This window comes from Falco cherrug, chromosome 4, assembly GCF_023634085.1.
Source record: "Falco cherrug isolate bFalChe1 chromosome 4, bFalChe1.pri, whole genome shotgun sequence".
NCBI lineage: Eukaryota > Metazoa > Chordata > Aves > Falconiformes > Falconidae > Falco > Falco cherrug.
Window position 1 is genome coordinate 50,477,980 of NC_073700.1, and position 16,787 is coordinate 50,494,766.

The 16,787-nt window shown below is 41.8% G+C and overlaps 1 protein-coding gene across 8 annotated transcripts in view; it reads right to left on the reverse strand.

Moving 5' to 3' along the window:
* The window catches only part of SMARCD3 (SWI/SNF related, matrix associated, actin dependent regulator of chromatin, subfamily d, member 3), a 111,256-nt gene that overhangs the window by 4,178 nt on the left and 90,291 nt on the right, over positions 1-16,787 (reverse strand). For all 8 annotated transcript variants that reach the window (XM_055708332.1, XM_055708330.1, XM_055708329.1 and 5 more), the window contains 5 exons: positions 15,614-15,775; positions 11,333-11,430; positions 5,629-5,764; positions 3,373-3,495; positions 39-140 (listed from right to left, as the gene is read on the reverse strand). In XM_055708332.1, coding sequence (XP_055564307.1) covers positions 39-140; positions 3,373-3,495; positions 5,629-5,764; positions 11,333-11,430; positions 15,614-15,775 — 621 coding nt within the window. The remainder of the gene's footprint in view (positions 1-38; positions 141-3,372; positions 3,496-5,628; positions 5,765-11,332; positions 11,431-15,613; positions 15,776-16,787) is intronic.

Below are 16,787 nucleotides of genomic sequence, written 5' to 3' on the forward strand. Positions count from 1 at the left end.
TTATTTATAAACCAACAGTATGGATAATTCCTTCATACCTTGCAGTAGAAATATCTGCTCACAGCCTCTTGAGACCATGGCTCATGATAAAATTCAGCTCTGCGTTCTTCCTCTGGGTTTCCAACTACATCAGTCATCACCTGTGACAAAATAAAAACATTTTTCACTATAGCTCTTCTACCACATAGAGAAACATTCAGATTCACCTAGAGGCATAATTTATTTACATTACATCAAAAATGTTCAGGACAGTTCTCTAAGCCCAAGGCAAATGGACAATGAATGGCATGTGTGCTTGCTACCAAAACAAGACGGTGACACACAAACTGCCAGCTCTGAACAGGTCCTAACCTCTGCTCCTCATCTGTGCCAAGGAATAGTTCTAGACACCAGCAGTTGCCCAGCTAAGTGCCATGATCTCTAACAAGTTAAGAGCATGGACAATTGAGTTCCAGTGTCCAGGAGAAGTTCCCCAGTACTGTATATTTTATTAAGCTATGTATCCGAAGAACCTCAGTAGTCACCCATACACAGGGTAATAACTTGAAATTGTTAAGGTATTCACATCAGATTGAAGCACAACTCTGCACCAGCATTGCCCTTATCTCAAAGCTTACCTTACCTTAATTTCAAGGAAAGTTCTGATGGGGAAAGCATTAACGAAAAATAACTCTATTGAAATGTAAGGAACAGAAAACCTGTGTCATTCCAAAATGGCCAAAGTCCTGAGCTGATTTTTCAGTCTCTATGCAACTGCCAAGAAAGCAAGATTTGAAAAACCGGCAAGTTGTTGAAGGAATTAGTGAATGGGGCTACCTGGAAAACTGCCCTTAGATACAAAGGAGCTGAACAGAGCTGGCTGCATTTTAGGGACATTTTTCTCAGGAGTAAAAGAGCTCTAAATTCCAATGTGTAGGAAACTAGGCAAGGAAGACAGAGACCAGCATGGCTCAGTAAGGACCTCCTGGTCAAATCAAGGTCTAAGAAGGAAATGCACAGGCAGTGGAACCAGGGACATGTATCCTGGGAAAAATATAGGGATGCTGCCCGGATGTGTAGGCATGGGCTCAGGAAAAGCTAAGGCACAGGTGGAGCTGAATTTGGCAAGGAATATGAAGAATAATAATAAGGGCTTCTACAGGTACATTGGTCATAAAAGGAATGTTCCCCTCCCCAGTAAGTAAGATAGGAGAGCTAGGGACAACCAATATGGAGAAAGCCAAGTTAATCAACCATTTTTTCTTGCCTCAGTTTTCAATGGCAATCTCTCTTCCCACGTCTCTCAAGACCCTGAAGCTCAAGGAGGAAAGAAGTCCCTCCCATCATAGAAGATCAGGTTTGAAACCATCTGAGGAACTTGAACATACACAAGTCCATGGGACCTGAAAAAATGCATGCCAGGGTCCTGAGGTCCTGAGTCACAAAGCCACTCTCCAACATATTTGAAAAGTATTGGCAAAGTCCCCAGTGACTGGAAAAAGGGAAACATCTCACTCATTTTTACAAAGGAGGACCCTGGGAACTACTGACCAGTCAGCCTCACCTCTGTGCCCAGTAAGATTATGGAACAGATCCTCCTAGAAGACATGTCAGAACATACGGAATGCAAGGAGGTGATGAGAGACAGCCAACGTGGCTTCACCAAAGGCAAACTGTGTGTGACCATCTAGTGGCCTTCAACGATGGAGTGAGTGCACTGGTGGATAATGGAAGAGCAACTGATGTCATCACCTGGGTCAGGGCAATCCTCAGTACCAACACAGACAGAAGGATGAACAGATTTAGAACAGCCCTGCAGATAAGGATTTGGGGATACTGATGGACCAAAAATTAGATATAATCTGGCCCTGTGTGCTTGCAGCCCAGAAAGCCAACCATATCCTGGGCTGCATCCAAAGCAGCGTGGCCAGCAGGTCAAGGGAGGTGATTCTCCTCCTCTATTCTGCTCTGGTGAAATGCCACCTGGAGCACTGCGTCCAGCTGTGCAGTCTACAGTACAAGAAAGACATGGACCTGCTAAAGTAGGTCCAGAGGAGGCCACAAAAACAGAGAGCTGGAGCACCTCTACTGTGAGGACAGGCTGAGAGAGCTGGGGCTGTTAAACCTGGAGAAGGGAAGGCTCCAGGGAGACCTTATTGCAGCCTTCAAATACTTAAAGGGGGCTCATAAGAAAGATGGAGAGAGACTTTTTACCAAGGCCTGTAGTGACAGGATAAGAGGGAATGGGTTTAAACTGAAAGACAGTAGGTTTAGTTAGATATAAAGAAAACTCTTTTTATGATGAGAGTGCTCAGGCACCGGCATAGGCTGCCCAGAGCAGCTGTGGGTGCCCCAGCCCTGGCAGTGCCCAAGGCCAGGCTGGATGGGACTGGGAGCCACCTGGGCTAGTGGAAAGTGTCCCTGCCTGTGGCAGGGGGCTGGAACTAGATGATCTTTAAGGTCCCTTCCAACTTGAACTATTCTATAACAAAAAATTAAATTCTGATGACTAAGTCTCCATCATCACAGAATCAAGGGTAAACACAAAATTACTAGCATCTTTTGTAGAGTACTATTGTGCAGTCACAATTCTGATGCTAGCAGGGCAGAACATTACAGAAAAACCCCTTATGGGACTGGTTGTCAGGTAGAGTGCCTGACTTCAGCTAGAGAAGCTCCACGATATCTTAGTTTGTAAGGTCTTCAAGCTAAAGGCTGCTTTAAACATTCTTTCAGAAGCCTGTCCCTTTTTGAATACAATATAAATAATAATAATCATAATCTTAACAGCAGATTTTTGAAGACTATCGACAGACTAGACATTTATATTTGAAAGACAGAAGGATTTTATTGAAGTAATTTCATGGATTCATTAATATAATTGGTTTTGAGGGATCTGAGTTAAAGGCACAAAGTGTGAAACTTTATGAGGAACAAAAAAAATCATTTCTGCTGGCAAAACAAATTAACTTCTTCACATTCCATTTCTTGGATATCTCAAAGCTAAGCCCAAAGGCAGCAGAAATCTGCCTATTTCTTATACAGATTAAGTTACGAACTAACAAAACATCCAAAATGTGTTATAATACCATGGGATGTTCCTGCTGTTTTATACAGCTTTAATTTTATGGAATACACCAACACAGCCCTACACTTCCATCTTACTGTCCAATCACAAATTCACCTACCATGCCCATTAAGCAGCGCTGTTCCACTGGAAGTGGAAACTGTCTTTCCTGTGTACTGTCTGCTCTGGGATGGCAGTGTTCCACTCATTGTCTGTTTCCCACCAATTCGTCATCCTGGATGTTTTAGCTATGAACTCTATTACACATTTATATAAAATTCTTACATTCTGTTCCACTATTCATTCTTCTCCAAACCTTAGCTCACCTTAAGATCCCTACTTTGGGATCGGAGAAGGTCTTGGATGTATCCTTTTGGATCTTTGGAGAAACTCAGCATGAAATCACGTTGTATTTTTAACTGGTTTATGGATTCGATTGTCTCATGAATCTAAGAGAAGAGAACAAAGAAGATGTTACTTAATTCCTCCCATGCTCCAGTGACCCTGAGGTCAGCACCATTAGCATATTTGTACTTCTTCCAACGTACAAAGGTGACATTTCTGCACTGCAGACTTGTGCAGGTTCCCACTACTTTTTCCCTTCGATGGAGTTAACCACAATCCTGAAATTACATTTTCGTTTCACTTGTACTTCTGCAATACAAGTAGGTACAGGATTCTTCTTCACTTCCTGCGCTGAACTGCTGGATGGCATGCTATGTACAATACTGAAGAGCTAAGTCATGTGACTGTACAATGTAGTAATTTCCTGTGTATAATCACTCTTTCTGCCAAGTCTGGGATTTTTCAGGAAAGGTGCTATATAAGTATGTCTTTAAACAGTGCCCAATGCAAGAAAGCAGTTATTCCCTTGTTTAATCATCAGCATATCTTCAATACCCTGCTGTGATCCTTAAAACCTCTAGTGGTTGCCAGATGAAGTCCATGTTAAATGAACTCACATAAGAGCCATGAATTCTAGACGTTTTCTTGTGAGAAAGCCTATTAAAGTCACAATGGCTGCAAAAAGAAGGGAGTGTGAACAATGAGAAATCGGGAGTATTGAAGGTTTATAGAAAATGAGTTGTATCTTCAGCAATATTAGGAAAGAAATTAGCATTAACCAGCAGGGAAGAATGAAGACTCCAAAGAGAAGTAAAGGTCCTATAATTATCCTGGATAACAAAATCAAGTACAATCAATGAGGGGACAGTTAATGAATCGTTTGCACCACACACAGAGGAGCAAACTTTTGTTATTCTATTCCTCTAAAATTCTAGTTTGAGGTCCTAAACCTATCTTTAGTTTCTTGTATACATCTAGGCACATGGGAGAAAATAATCCCCTGATCTGGCTATGCCATTGAGGCCACTAATGTAAGCACAACTATACAGTATGTTAACAAAGAGAGCTGCTGTCAACTTAAAATCGTTCCTTATTTGGGAAAATGATGTAGCCATGCTGGAGAGAAATCTGCTGGCATGCACTGACTCCCCACTAGATGACCTTGTAGTACCACAGCGATAAATAGTACAGACATTAGACAGCAGTCGTGCCTGTTTGCCCAGAAGTGACTTCAGTCACTTCACTAATCACAGCTTGCCGGCTGCTGTAGCAAATGCCAAAAAAAGAGGTGATACAGACATGGGAAAAGGTGAGCTGGACTGGAAACAGGATAGTCCTATGTCTGTGGCATGCAAGCCTATACAGGCCAGGAATCAACTGGCTGAGCAGCTGCTCTGCTCCAATAGGACCTTTCTCAAGAGCCATAAACAAAAGATGCTGTAACAGTTACCAGGAACCATAGGACTGCTGGTGTCCAACTCCCCTTTAAAATCACATGAACATCAGAGTTTAATGTATTTGTTTGTATTAGATGTAAACAAACAGAAACTGGGCCTGACGGTATGTCACATAAATCATCTCTGGTCCAGGATGACCATCATCTTCTGACTTGGCTTTGAGAAGCCACTTTTGTTTACCCCTTACCAAGCCACATCAGCCATTTACACATGTGTCAAAACCTGGCTAACAGTCCTCATGACAGAATCTCTTAATACAGCCTGCAGACCTCACCACTGCAGTAAGACAGATACTATTATTTGAAGCACGCATGGTCCTCTTTCAGTAACACTGAAAACAAGTCTGCCAAACTGCTCCAATACGTTTTTCGTATTTACATCTACTGCAAAGGGCTGTTCTGCCACGATGTATGCACAAAACATATCTGGAGGATAGGATTTTCTTAGCTTTGCCTTACAGCAATTTAGCAAGACACCATGACTTCTCAATAAAAATTTATAGTCAAACAGTTCAGATGATTCCGGAATGCCAGGAGGCTCATTATACTACCTGCGAAACTCTGCTTCTATCACCTTGACAACCGTTAACTGGGCCTGGATCAAATCCTAAGTGGGAATGCGACCCACCCCTCCGTATTCCCATTGCATGTGGCTGATTCATCCCTTGAAAGCACATCCCACTGAGAAGTCCCTGTCTCACAACATTACCTTGACGTGTGACACCAAACCCACATGAAGGTACACAATGAGTGTATATGACATGTGATACTGGGCTAGTACCTTGTTGTCCAATGCTGTAATCTCCTGTTGGTTAGCTGTTGAGAGAAGAAAACTACTCATCTGTCCCTTTAATGGGTCTTCAACTTCTACATCTATATCATAACAAGCTGTCTTCTTCTGATCGTTGGGGTCAACACTATGGAAAGTATAACAGAAGATCATGAGAACTGCTATAACGAATCAGAATAAATAGCCATCCAGCCCAGAACACACTCTTTGGTAAAGCCTAAAGCCTGTTGCAGATGCTGTCAGAAGAGTTTAGGAACAGGGTATCTTCATATATTTTTATATCCTAGCATATCCTCTCTTCTTTCATCAGTCAGAATTCAGAGACTTTTGAGCTGGAGCTTTTGCCCAGACCATCAACTTTAATAGCTACTAATGGACATAGTCTTCATTAAATTGTCTAAAATCTTCCTAAGACCTGTAACTCTGTTACTAAGTTGTAACTCTGGCTTCCAAAGCAGTCCCCAGTGGTAAACACCATACTGGTACAGTCTCTGCTCGACTGCACTTTTTTTGAGATAGGGTAAGTAGAACTGTACACTACCATTCTGGATGTGAGCACATAATGACATTTTATTTGGTTCCTGGTTCCTTCTCTTATAATTCCTAGCACTGTAATTGTTTTGACAGCTATGCAGCACTGCAATGATTCCTAGATACTTCTTAAGAGGTAGCAGTGAATTTGGGGATCCCTACCTTTTTTGTTAAGTTGCCTGCTTAATTCTTCAAAGAATACAGCCAGTCATACCTTCCTGTTCCAGAAGCTATATTGACTCTTCCTCAGTACGTTACAGGTCTATTAACTCCATTCTCTACTGCAGTTAGTACCAATTGGCTTCCAATATTCAGGATTGGTCTTGGTATGTTTTTGGTATCACATTAACTACCATCCTTCTAGCAGTAACACATGGTACAGAATCACAGAATCACTCAGATTGGATTTTAAGATCATCAAGTCCAACTGTTAACCCAGCACTGCCAAGCTGACCACTAAACCATGTCCCTAAGCGCCACATCTACAGCTCTTTTAAGTCTCTCCAGGGACGGTGACTCCACCACCTTCCTAGGCAGCCTGTTGCAGCGCTTGGCAACCATTTTGGTGAAGAATTTTTTCCTAATATTGAATCTAAACCTCCCCTGGCACAACTTGAGGCCGTTTCCTCTTGTCCTGTTGCTTGTTACCTGGGAACAGAGACTGATCCCCCTTGTCTACAGCCCCCTGTCAGGCAGCTGCAGAAAGCGAGGTCCCCCTTGAGCCCCCTTCTCTCCAGGCTGAACCCCCAACTCCCCCCGCCGCCCCCCCCCCCCCAGGCTGGTGCCCCAGCCCCTTCCCCAGCGCCCTGCCCGGCTCTGGACACGCTCCAGCCCCTCAGGGTCTGGCTGGTGCTGAGGGGCCCAAACTGAGCCCAGCATTCGAGGGGTGGCCCCCCCAGTGCCAAGTGCAGGGCGACAGTAGTTGACAGTTAAGCAATTTCATGAGAGTCATACATTAAAACCCATTTACAACTCCTCACTCAGTGTGTGTTGAATTTATATGACTTTAAAAAGTTTGTCAGACACACATGTTCCACCTGCCCTCCAAAACCCACACTGCAAAGGTATGGGGCCTTCACTAATCTCTAAAGATAATACTGATTAGATTTTTTTTTCAATCTTCTTATATGACTTTAAGCAGCTGCTTTTCTTCCAAACCCAGGTTTTTTTAAACCTTAGTAATTTCTCATTTTCAACAGAAGGCTTCCTACTTCCAATATATTTCAACCAATCTTACTATTATTCTTTCATCTTTAACAAGCTAAGTATCAGTATTATTCTTTGGCTTGTACTATCCTAAATTTGTATTTAATTTGTTGGGGTTTAGACTTAATGCTTACTTTATCTTTAGACTTAAGTTTCTCAGCAAGAAAACAGTTTTTCAGCCCAGTAGTTCGTAAATCGAACTTTGGTCATTGCCACTCATAATACAAAAATGTTGGCTTCTCAACACTATTTTTGAGATGTCTAGGTTCTGTGCATCTGCTGTAGGTCTAGAAGAATTGGCTCAGGATATAACTGAGCTTGTTAAGATGAGGGAGCAAAAGAACTTCCATGGATGGATTTGCATCAGGAGTGTTGCAAGCAGGTGGAGGGAAGCAATCCTTCTCTGCACTTGGCACTGGTGAGGAAACACCTGGAGTACTGTGTTCAGTGCTGGGCTTCCCAGTACAAGAGAGACATGGAGCTACTCAAGACAGTTACATGAAGGTCTGTGAAGATAGTTACGGCATTAGAGCACCCCACACCCAGCCTGAAGATCTGGGACTGTTCAGCCTAGGCGACAGAAAGCAGGGATTGGGACAAAAGTTGCTGATACCAGAATGCAGGGTTTAAAGAGGATGAAGACAGGCTCTTCTCAGGGGTGCACACTGAAACACCAGAGTATACCAGGAACTTTTTTACTGTAAGGGTGACCAAGCACCTGGCACAGGCTTCTCGGAGAGGTGAGCCAGCTGTGGCAAAGGCCAGCTGCAGAAGGGGCTGCTAGCACAAGCGCTGCCATTGAGTCTGCGAAGGAGGCTGTTCCTGGCCACGCTGCACTGGCGAACGTGCACCTGGACTTGTGGGCACCGGCCACCCAGAGGTGATGCTCGGCAGCAAGGCCCGCAGAGGACAGCCAGGACATGGCAGGGCTGGAGCACACGCCTGCTTGGAGAAGCTGCAGGAGCTGGGTTTGTTCAGCCTTGAGAAGAGGAAAGGGAGGTCTTTCTGGGGAGTGCAACCGCCCCGTGGGGCGGCGAGGGAAGGACGGAGCCGGCCTCCCCTTGGAGGTGCACAGCAGCAGCATGGGAGGGCAACACGAGCTCGCTGCAATGTGGGCAACCAACTCGGTATAAGGAACAGAAAGAAAATGTTTTGGTTTAAATGATGATGGTGGTCAAAAGGGGAAAATCAAGAGCTAATCTGTTTGCAATAGGAGAATATTGGAGAGCTATGCTTTTTAGCCTACTTATGTAATGTTAATAGTGTGGGAGATGGCTTGCTGCTTTGTAGAAATTGGAAATTCCACAGATGTTTCTCTTTATCACAGATGTTTCTCTTTATACCCCAATTTCAGGTGCGTCAGCTGCAACACAGAGGGAAACTCAAGGAAAGCTCCAGCTCCAGCTTGAGCTCGGGTAAGAAGATTTGAATTCTAACAGTTTTAAATTTGGTGCATTCAGTACTGCACATATCAGAAACTATACATGATGAATTTTTTACCTGCATTCTGCATTCTCTTTGAGTCTACCTAATATTTTAAATTTTTACCAAGACTTTCTGTCCATCTATACCTCATTTCCACTTCAATCCCACTGCATTTTTTGTTTTCTTTTTCAAAAAGGGGGGTGTGGTTGCTGTCTGAAGACTGGTCCTAAAACACTATTATTTCTAGAATGACTTTAGAATAATTTGCATTTTAGTCTCTGTGCACGTATGCTAAAACTAGAATGAATAATTGTGATCTAGTTGACCGTATAAAAGAGAGGCCTGATGTCCTGGTTTCAGCTGAGATAGTGTTAATTTTCTCCTTAGTAGCTGGTGCCATGCAGTGTTTTGGATGTGTTGATGGCCCACTGATGGTTTGGGCTGTTGCTGGGAGTTGTTTATACTAAGTCAAGGACTTATCAGTTCCCCAGGCCCTGCCAGCGAGAGGGTTGGGGGGGCACAAGAAATTGTGGGGCACACAGCCAGGACAGATGACTTTAACTGGCCAAAAGGATATTCCATACCATGGGACATCAAGCTGGGAAAAGAAGAAAGAAGAGGGGGGACGTTCAGAGTGATGGGGTTTGTCTTTCCATGCAACCATTACACACGCTGGAGCCCTGCTGTCCTGGGGATGGCTGAACGCCTGCCTGCCCATGGGATGTGGTGAAGGAACTCCTTGGTTTGCTTTCCTTGTGTGCGTGGCTTTTGCTTTACCTATTAAACTGCCTTTATCTCAGCCCACAGGTTTTCCCACTTTGACCTTTCTGACTCTCTCCCCCATCCTGACGTAGGGGTGGTGAGTGAGTGTCTGTGTGGGGCTGAGTTGCTGGCTGGGGCTAAACCATGACAAGCAGTTGGCAAACTGTTTCAGTGGTTGACTACATTCACTCTTAAAAATGTAATGCTGGGGGGCAGGGCAGAGGGTCTGTGAGAGTCCGTTTAGAGGTCAGCTGGACTAGGCCCCGCAGGATCCAGATATAATTTGAACCTGCTTTGAGATGGGAGGGGGAAGCTCTAGATGACCACTAGAGATCCTTTTACTGCACATTATTCTGTGATTTTATGAGTCTAAACCTACTTACTTTCTATAAACTCAGTGCCATACTTTCAGATTTATTTTAGCTTAGCTCGAGAATGTAAAAACTCTATGGCAAAAGTATTCCCAGTATTTCCCTTTTCTCAGGACATCCGTGCTTCCCCTTTGCAGAGCTCTGTGTTGGTGCACTGTAGTGATGCCAGGCACTGTGTGCTGCACACAGTGTGTCAGACAAAGCCAGGATACATGAGGTCCTGCTCCTTAGCTTGTACCTAACAGAAAACCTACTGCCTCCAGACCTCTTTGCCATCTCTCTGGCCCTAGAAACATAACCATCAGCTCTTTGTAATTTTTCTCCAAGACAATAACTTTGTATCTCAGAGGACCAGCTTTTTTTGGCCCATCAAATAGGTCAGTGAGCTGACTTCAGTGACAACATATACACTGCTATCAATCTGCATGGTAGTCAAGCTTCTTTTTGATTACTCTGTTTTGTATAGTCAAATGAATCAAAAAGCAAATTTTATTTTGATAGGCTATGTAATATTTAAACTTCTTATCACATATATTACAAATTGAAACTAAAGAATCCAATTTTAAGCATACTCAGAAACATTTGTTGTTAATATTCTGCAAGAAATCGAATCACTATGCTCAATTAACAATAATGTTTACACACCCAGAATCAGAGTTTTTACCAAGACCACAAAGGAACTTGAGAACGACTGAAATATCTTACCAGCAAGGTTGCAATCCCCAGATGTCACTTTATCCCCAACCTTCAAACACACAGCTGTCACTTCAATACGGAATGTGCCGGAAATGCCCTAGATAGCTGAATGCTGTATTTCATCTACTGTGCCAGAAATACATGTTTTGACAAGGATGCCAGAAGCTCAGTATCTTGGTCATTACCTTCTCTGAATCTAGGCATTTTTTACTGTAAATCTCTTGAGATTTCTGATTAATAGGCATTCTTAGAGTAAGGCTAATCCCGAAAGAGCTGACCCAATCCCAGCAAAGCATGCACAGACTGGCCACTGTATTTGAAACTGTAATAATGTTGTACATTTTACATAGTAACTCAGTGATTACAATGATTCCCCATGATGTATAGTACCTTTTTTCAATTCCCTTTTTCCCCTCTAAGTGGATTCAAACTCTCATTCCTCTCCCCTTAGGAAAAAACCTGACCAACTCTCAGTGGTAGTCTATTAGGGATAAAAATAAGTTGTTTTGCATACTCCTAAAGAACTGGTGCCATTCTATTGAAAATAATTCAGAATTATATTGACCAGAATGACACAGAGAATGAACACAAAACAAAGTCTGGAAGTTATAAAAACTGGATGGTGGTCCCTGATACTGTAGCTGTTTCTGTATTTTTATATAGTGTTTCGCACGTGACAGTGCTGAGCAGACTGACCAGCTTACCTGATGATATGGTTTATCACTATAGGGTCTGGTGGGAGCAGCAGGTTAGTGAGTCTCTGAGGAATTTCAGAAAACTTTAGCCGTGGACAGTCAAAGATCTGGAATACAATAAAACATGTTATCCTTGTCCAAAAGCTAACTTGCAATTAAATGAGGAAGTAAGAAATCAACAGTTCAAAAGTAAGGTGATTTTAAAGCTATAATTCTGGCTCCTTGCACAGAATAAATTTTTGGTCACTTCTGCCCCTGCAAATTGCTGCTGTACTGAGAATCAGGCTAGCTGACAGATACATCAAATGAAAACAATTTCAGGTGTTCCACTTTCGGTTTATCTGCTGAAGGGCACAGGCCACTTTAACGGGACATTGGGATCAACTGTATCAATAATGGGAGAGAAGTGAACACTTCCTCTCCCACTAAGGGTTTGCAGCAGCATATTGTAAAGAAAACAGATTTTTTTTTACCAGAGGAAATAAAAGTAGAAAAAGGTTGTGTGTTTGGTTTTTTTTTCCCAAGGCATATTTCCTGCAGTATTTTGTGCTAAAGAAAGCATTTTTGGATTTTAAAACCATTTGCAATTTTCTTTTTTAAGATTACAGGGAAAAAATGTCAACATGGTTTCACTTATTTTTAACCAAAATCTAAACACCCTCTTGGAAGGGATCCACTCCTTTCCAATCCACATCTAACAGTTACCTTCTCTTCTCTTTACTATCATCCAGAAGCTAAACACGTATTGAATTCAGAAAAAAAAAAAAATCTTTTGAAAAGGATCAAAATCTATAGTGTTTTGAAATCTTCTGTGAGTAATTGCAGTGTATTGCCATGAATCTAGAACCACTCCTTACACCCGGAGTTTTCAGAAATATAATTATTACAGCCTTTTTTTCCTTCTGGGATTTTTAATGCTCTGAACACTTTTTTAGAGGCTTTTCTCTAAAGATATTCCATCTAAACTGACTTAACCTGCCCCCTAAACTATCTATATATTTGCCTTTAAAAATGCTGTTATGTGGAGGCAATTTGTGAAAATGTTGAGGTCTATGCGAATGCAAATGCCTCTTCGGAAAAAGTATTTCCGCCTGATAGAACAGAGATACTACTTGTAGCATTGCATCTATAGACAGAAACATGCTTTGCAGCTCTAGAGACAAAGGATGCAGGCAGGGCTGAAAACAATGGATTATTGGGTTGTAGAATGCACAAAGTCAGGCTGTTCAATTAGGTTGCTGTGGTTCCTCAGACAGAGTATCTTCTGAAATCCATAATCTTCTGGAGTGAAGGGATTTGGTAGCAGAAATACCTAGAAGCTGGCGTCTGGTTTTTGAAATACCTTTGGACCTTTTTTCTTGCTTTTGCTTGTAACACAGTGGATTTCAAATCCCCCAGTTGACGTAAACTGTTTTTAAACAGAAAAGGATCCTTCTGCATCTACTCTAAAATCTGCCTAATTTTCTGGTCTTCCTGCGTCTAGCAATTCAGCCAGTTAGTTTCTAAAGAGCAAGGAAGCAACCAAAGCTACCGAGCCTGCAACTCACTCTTTTTATTTAATTTCTGAATTCTGACGCTTGATAGAGACGACTGTAGAATTCCCACTTAAAATCTTTCCATACCAAGCTCCATCCAATCTGCTGTCACCACTGGCTCAACTCTTATGTCAAACTCCTAACATGGATGCCCAAGAGACAAGAGCTTTAAGAAGGGGAAAGGGAGCAAGAATACACAATAGTGAGGGAAAGGGTGGAAGACTGGAAACTAAGGCTAGATGGAATTTTCATAAAGCTTCTTACATCCCTACTTAACCGGAGTTAATCTGGCTCTGAAAGCCTATATGACGACAGTAATTCTGGTGTGTGAGGTGGTACCACAATTCAGTGGTAATTTTTTAGTCTGTACTGTATTGTGTCATTAGATATAACCACAAGCACACCAGTGCACAATTTAGAAAAGCTGCTATACCAGATGAGAAGGCCAGTATCTAAACGGGAATGCTAGGGACTTTGATGCATTATGTACTGCTCCCCTAAGTGATCTGCATGCTTCCAGCTATGACCATGACTTTTTTCCAGGAGTTACATGCCTAAAAATACACAGTCTACAGAAATATCATCAGACTGGAAGGTATTCCTAACCCAAGTTCTTTACCCTCTATATCTCAATCTTAGAGTATTAGGGTGAAAACTAAAAAAATTCATCACAGAACGTTTCATTTGATTTAATGGGATTCATTTTCCTAAGTTACTAATATCAGTTCTGAAAGCAAGATTAGCTACTTAGGACAATTTTGCCAGAGACCTAAGGAAAACATAAACACTCATATCAATCTCATTTATGATTTTAATCTATGAAAGCACTGCATTCTTATGAATCTATTCCAAATTTGCCAGCTCTTGCAGGGAGTGAGGTTCAGTCTTCTAGAAAAGGAATCCGCTACTTCTCAGTTTAACTCATCTGACTAATCTTCTGAGGATGGGAAGACAATTACCAGGTCTGATGGTATTCCTGAAGAGTTCTAACACAAAAGCGACCTATGAGCTAATAAGCCTCTGATGAGATACATGAAGAGAAGGTGGCTCTAGCAAGTTCTTATTCTAGCAAAGCACTTCAGCTGAAAATGAAAATCAATAAAAGTAAAAAGGCCCTCCTGCTTACCATAAATAAGGTATGAACTGCTGTACTGGATCAGACAAAGGATCTCCTACACATCTCCCACACTAGCCTGCCCTTTATGGCGGCCAAAAGCGGGTACTAAAGGAAAAATGCAACAACAGGAGAAACATATACTGGTCCTTCCCCCAGAAAACTCTCCCAGTCTCCACAGCTTTGCAACTACCTTGCATTTATAACAGCCCAAGATTTTTCTTCCATTAGTCTGTCATTTCTGGAATCTACATACACTTTTAGCATTTGTAATGTCCTGTCACAAGGAGTTTCGAAGTTTAGCTGTGCTTGATTCCCTTTGTTTTTAATTTGCTACCTCCAGTTTCAGTTGATGGCCTCTAATTATTTACCAAAATAAACAGTAATTACTCCTTGTTCACCTTTTCTATTCTGCTTATGATTTTTCAAATGTTTTTCACCTTCCCTCTTTCGTTTCCCCTTTGGGCTGGCACAAACAAAATGGAATCTAAATTGACTATAGGTAAATAGAGAATGGAAATCAAATCATCTAAGCAACAGAGCGAACAGCTTTGAAGTTTTGCCAAAAATTCTTATGTGGTTTTAAGATGGAATTTTCACTACATATGCTGTAGTTCTCAAAAAAAAAAAACCAAAACCAACAAAACAAACAAGAAAGTGACTATATAATCCAGATCGCTTTGGTTCTATATTCCTAAAAATACCCATGAATCTCACAATTATTTTGTTGTATTTTGTATTTTCAAATGTGGAAAACTCCAGTGCTGCATTTATTTCAAGCACTGGTCACTTTAAGCCATTGTAGGACAAATTAATAACAGAAAATAAAAGTTTAAAAAGAAAACTAGGACACAACTTTCACTGCAACATTTACTTTCAATGTTCACTAAAACATTATTCATTTATTGTAACTGCCAGTACTTTCCCTAAACAGCATTATGTCACGAACCCTACCTTTAGGTACTTTCAAACTAAATTGGGTAAGCCTGAGGCTAGAGAAAACCAAAGCCAATTAAGATAGTGATAGCTCAGACAACATTACTTTTACAAAACAAATACAATCGTGTTTACAGAAAAGGTGGAGACGCTTTTAAGTGGTCGCCTTGGTTAATTCTAGAGGTCACTGTGAAAGACAAAGTCGTAACATGCTACTTTCAAAACATCATGCAGATCATTGAGGGTATTTTATAATCTGAAGCAGATTTAGGGAAAAAATACCTTTTCTAATTATATCCTCCATGTCTTCTGCCCTTCGTAAACAGGGAAAGAGAAGAAAACAGGCCTATGCATGATTTGACAATCAGAATCAGCAGATTATTTCATATTTCTTAGTGTGAAATGATACATCACAGGGGGGAAACCCCCAGTAAATCAATACAATGAAACAATTATGAGAAAGTCCTCCTTCCTGGAAAGGCCACAATTTATGTGGGAGCACTGAATCACCAGATGAGGTTTTTGACAGAACTGGCACAGGGGGAGGGTGCTTATTGGTTATAGTGACTGCTGAATACCATTCAGTACTGAAGATACTGCAAATCATTAAGGGAAGATAAAAATCAGTAATTTTGATCCATCCAAAATTTGTGGATAGATATTACATTTGCCTCTAAAGACCTACTGTGTCCAAAAAGGAGTTACCTGCTGGAAGTACTTGTCACAGTTAATATATTCCTTATCATGGGAGTCTTGCAGCTTATTTGTTTTGATGTACTGCCAGAGAGCCTGGATGATGGCCGATCGGGTCTGTGTGTGTATCCCCAGCAAACGGGCTAATCGTGGGTCCAGTTTAAACTGTGGAGGCTGTAACAGAAAGAGGAGATGGAGACGCCAACAGAGAGAAGAGCAAACATACACAGGTACGAAGTTTCAGCTTTAGTGTTCAGGGGACTCCGTTCCTGACAAGAAGCACCCCATTCAATGGCAGAGATTGCAAAAATACAGGTTGCTCAGATGTGTACCACTGTCAGTGCTCTGGAAAAACTGTGTGCAGGGCTGTCCCGGTTTTATCTGGGACAGAATTAATTTTTCTCTTAGTAGCTAGTGCAGTGTCTTGGATTTCGTGTAAAAACAATGCTGATGGCACACTGATGTTTTTGGTTGTTGCTGGGTGGTGTTTGTACTAGGTCAAAGACTTTTTAGTCTCTCAGGTCCTGCCAGTGGGAGGGCCAGAGGGGCATGGGAAGCCAGGAGGGGACACAACCAGGACAACTGACCCAAGCTAACCAAAGGGATATTCCATACCATTGGATGTCATGCTTGGTATATGAACTGGGGGGCGGGGATTAGCTGGGGCCTGCTGGCCACTGCTCAGGGACTGGCTCAGCATCAGTCAGCAGTTGGTGAGCAACTGCATTGTGCATCACTAGTTTTCTTTTCTCTCTTCCCTTCAGATTTCATAACTCTCCCCTCCCCCCTGCTTTTCATTATAATTGTTATTGTTATCATTACTATTGTTTTGTTTAGGATTTTAAAAACAATTTAATAATTGAAATACATCTCAACCCTTGAGTTTTACACTCCTTTCCAATTCTCCTCCCCACCCCTCTGGGTGAAGGGGAAGTGAGGAAATAAATGGGTGTGTGGCACTTAATTGCCATCTGGGGTTAAACCACAACAAGGGCTTAAAAAGAAAGAGGGACACTCTACATGTGCTATACACACAGACTATCTGTATCATATGTTTTAGATAATAAAAACTTGCATGCAGACTCGGAAGAATTTTCCTTTTCAACACTGATGCATCATTTGACTTTAGGGAGTGAGAGAAGAAAAAGAATGGTCCTCACTTTGTGCTACTGGAGGTTAACCACAG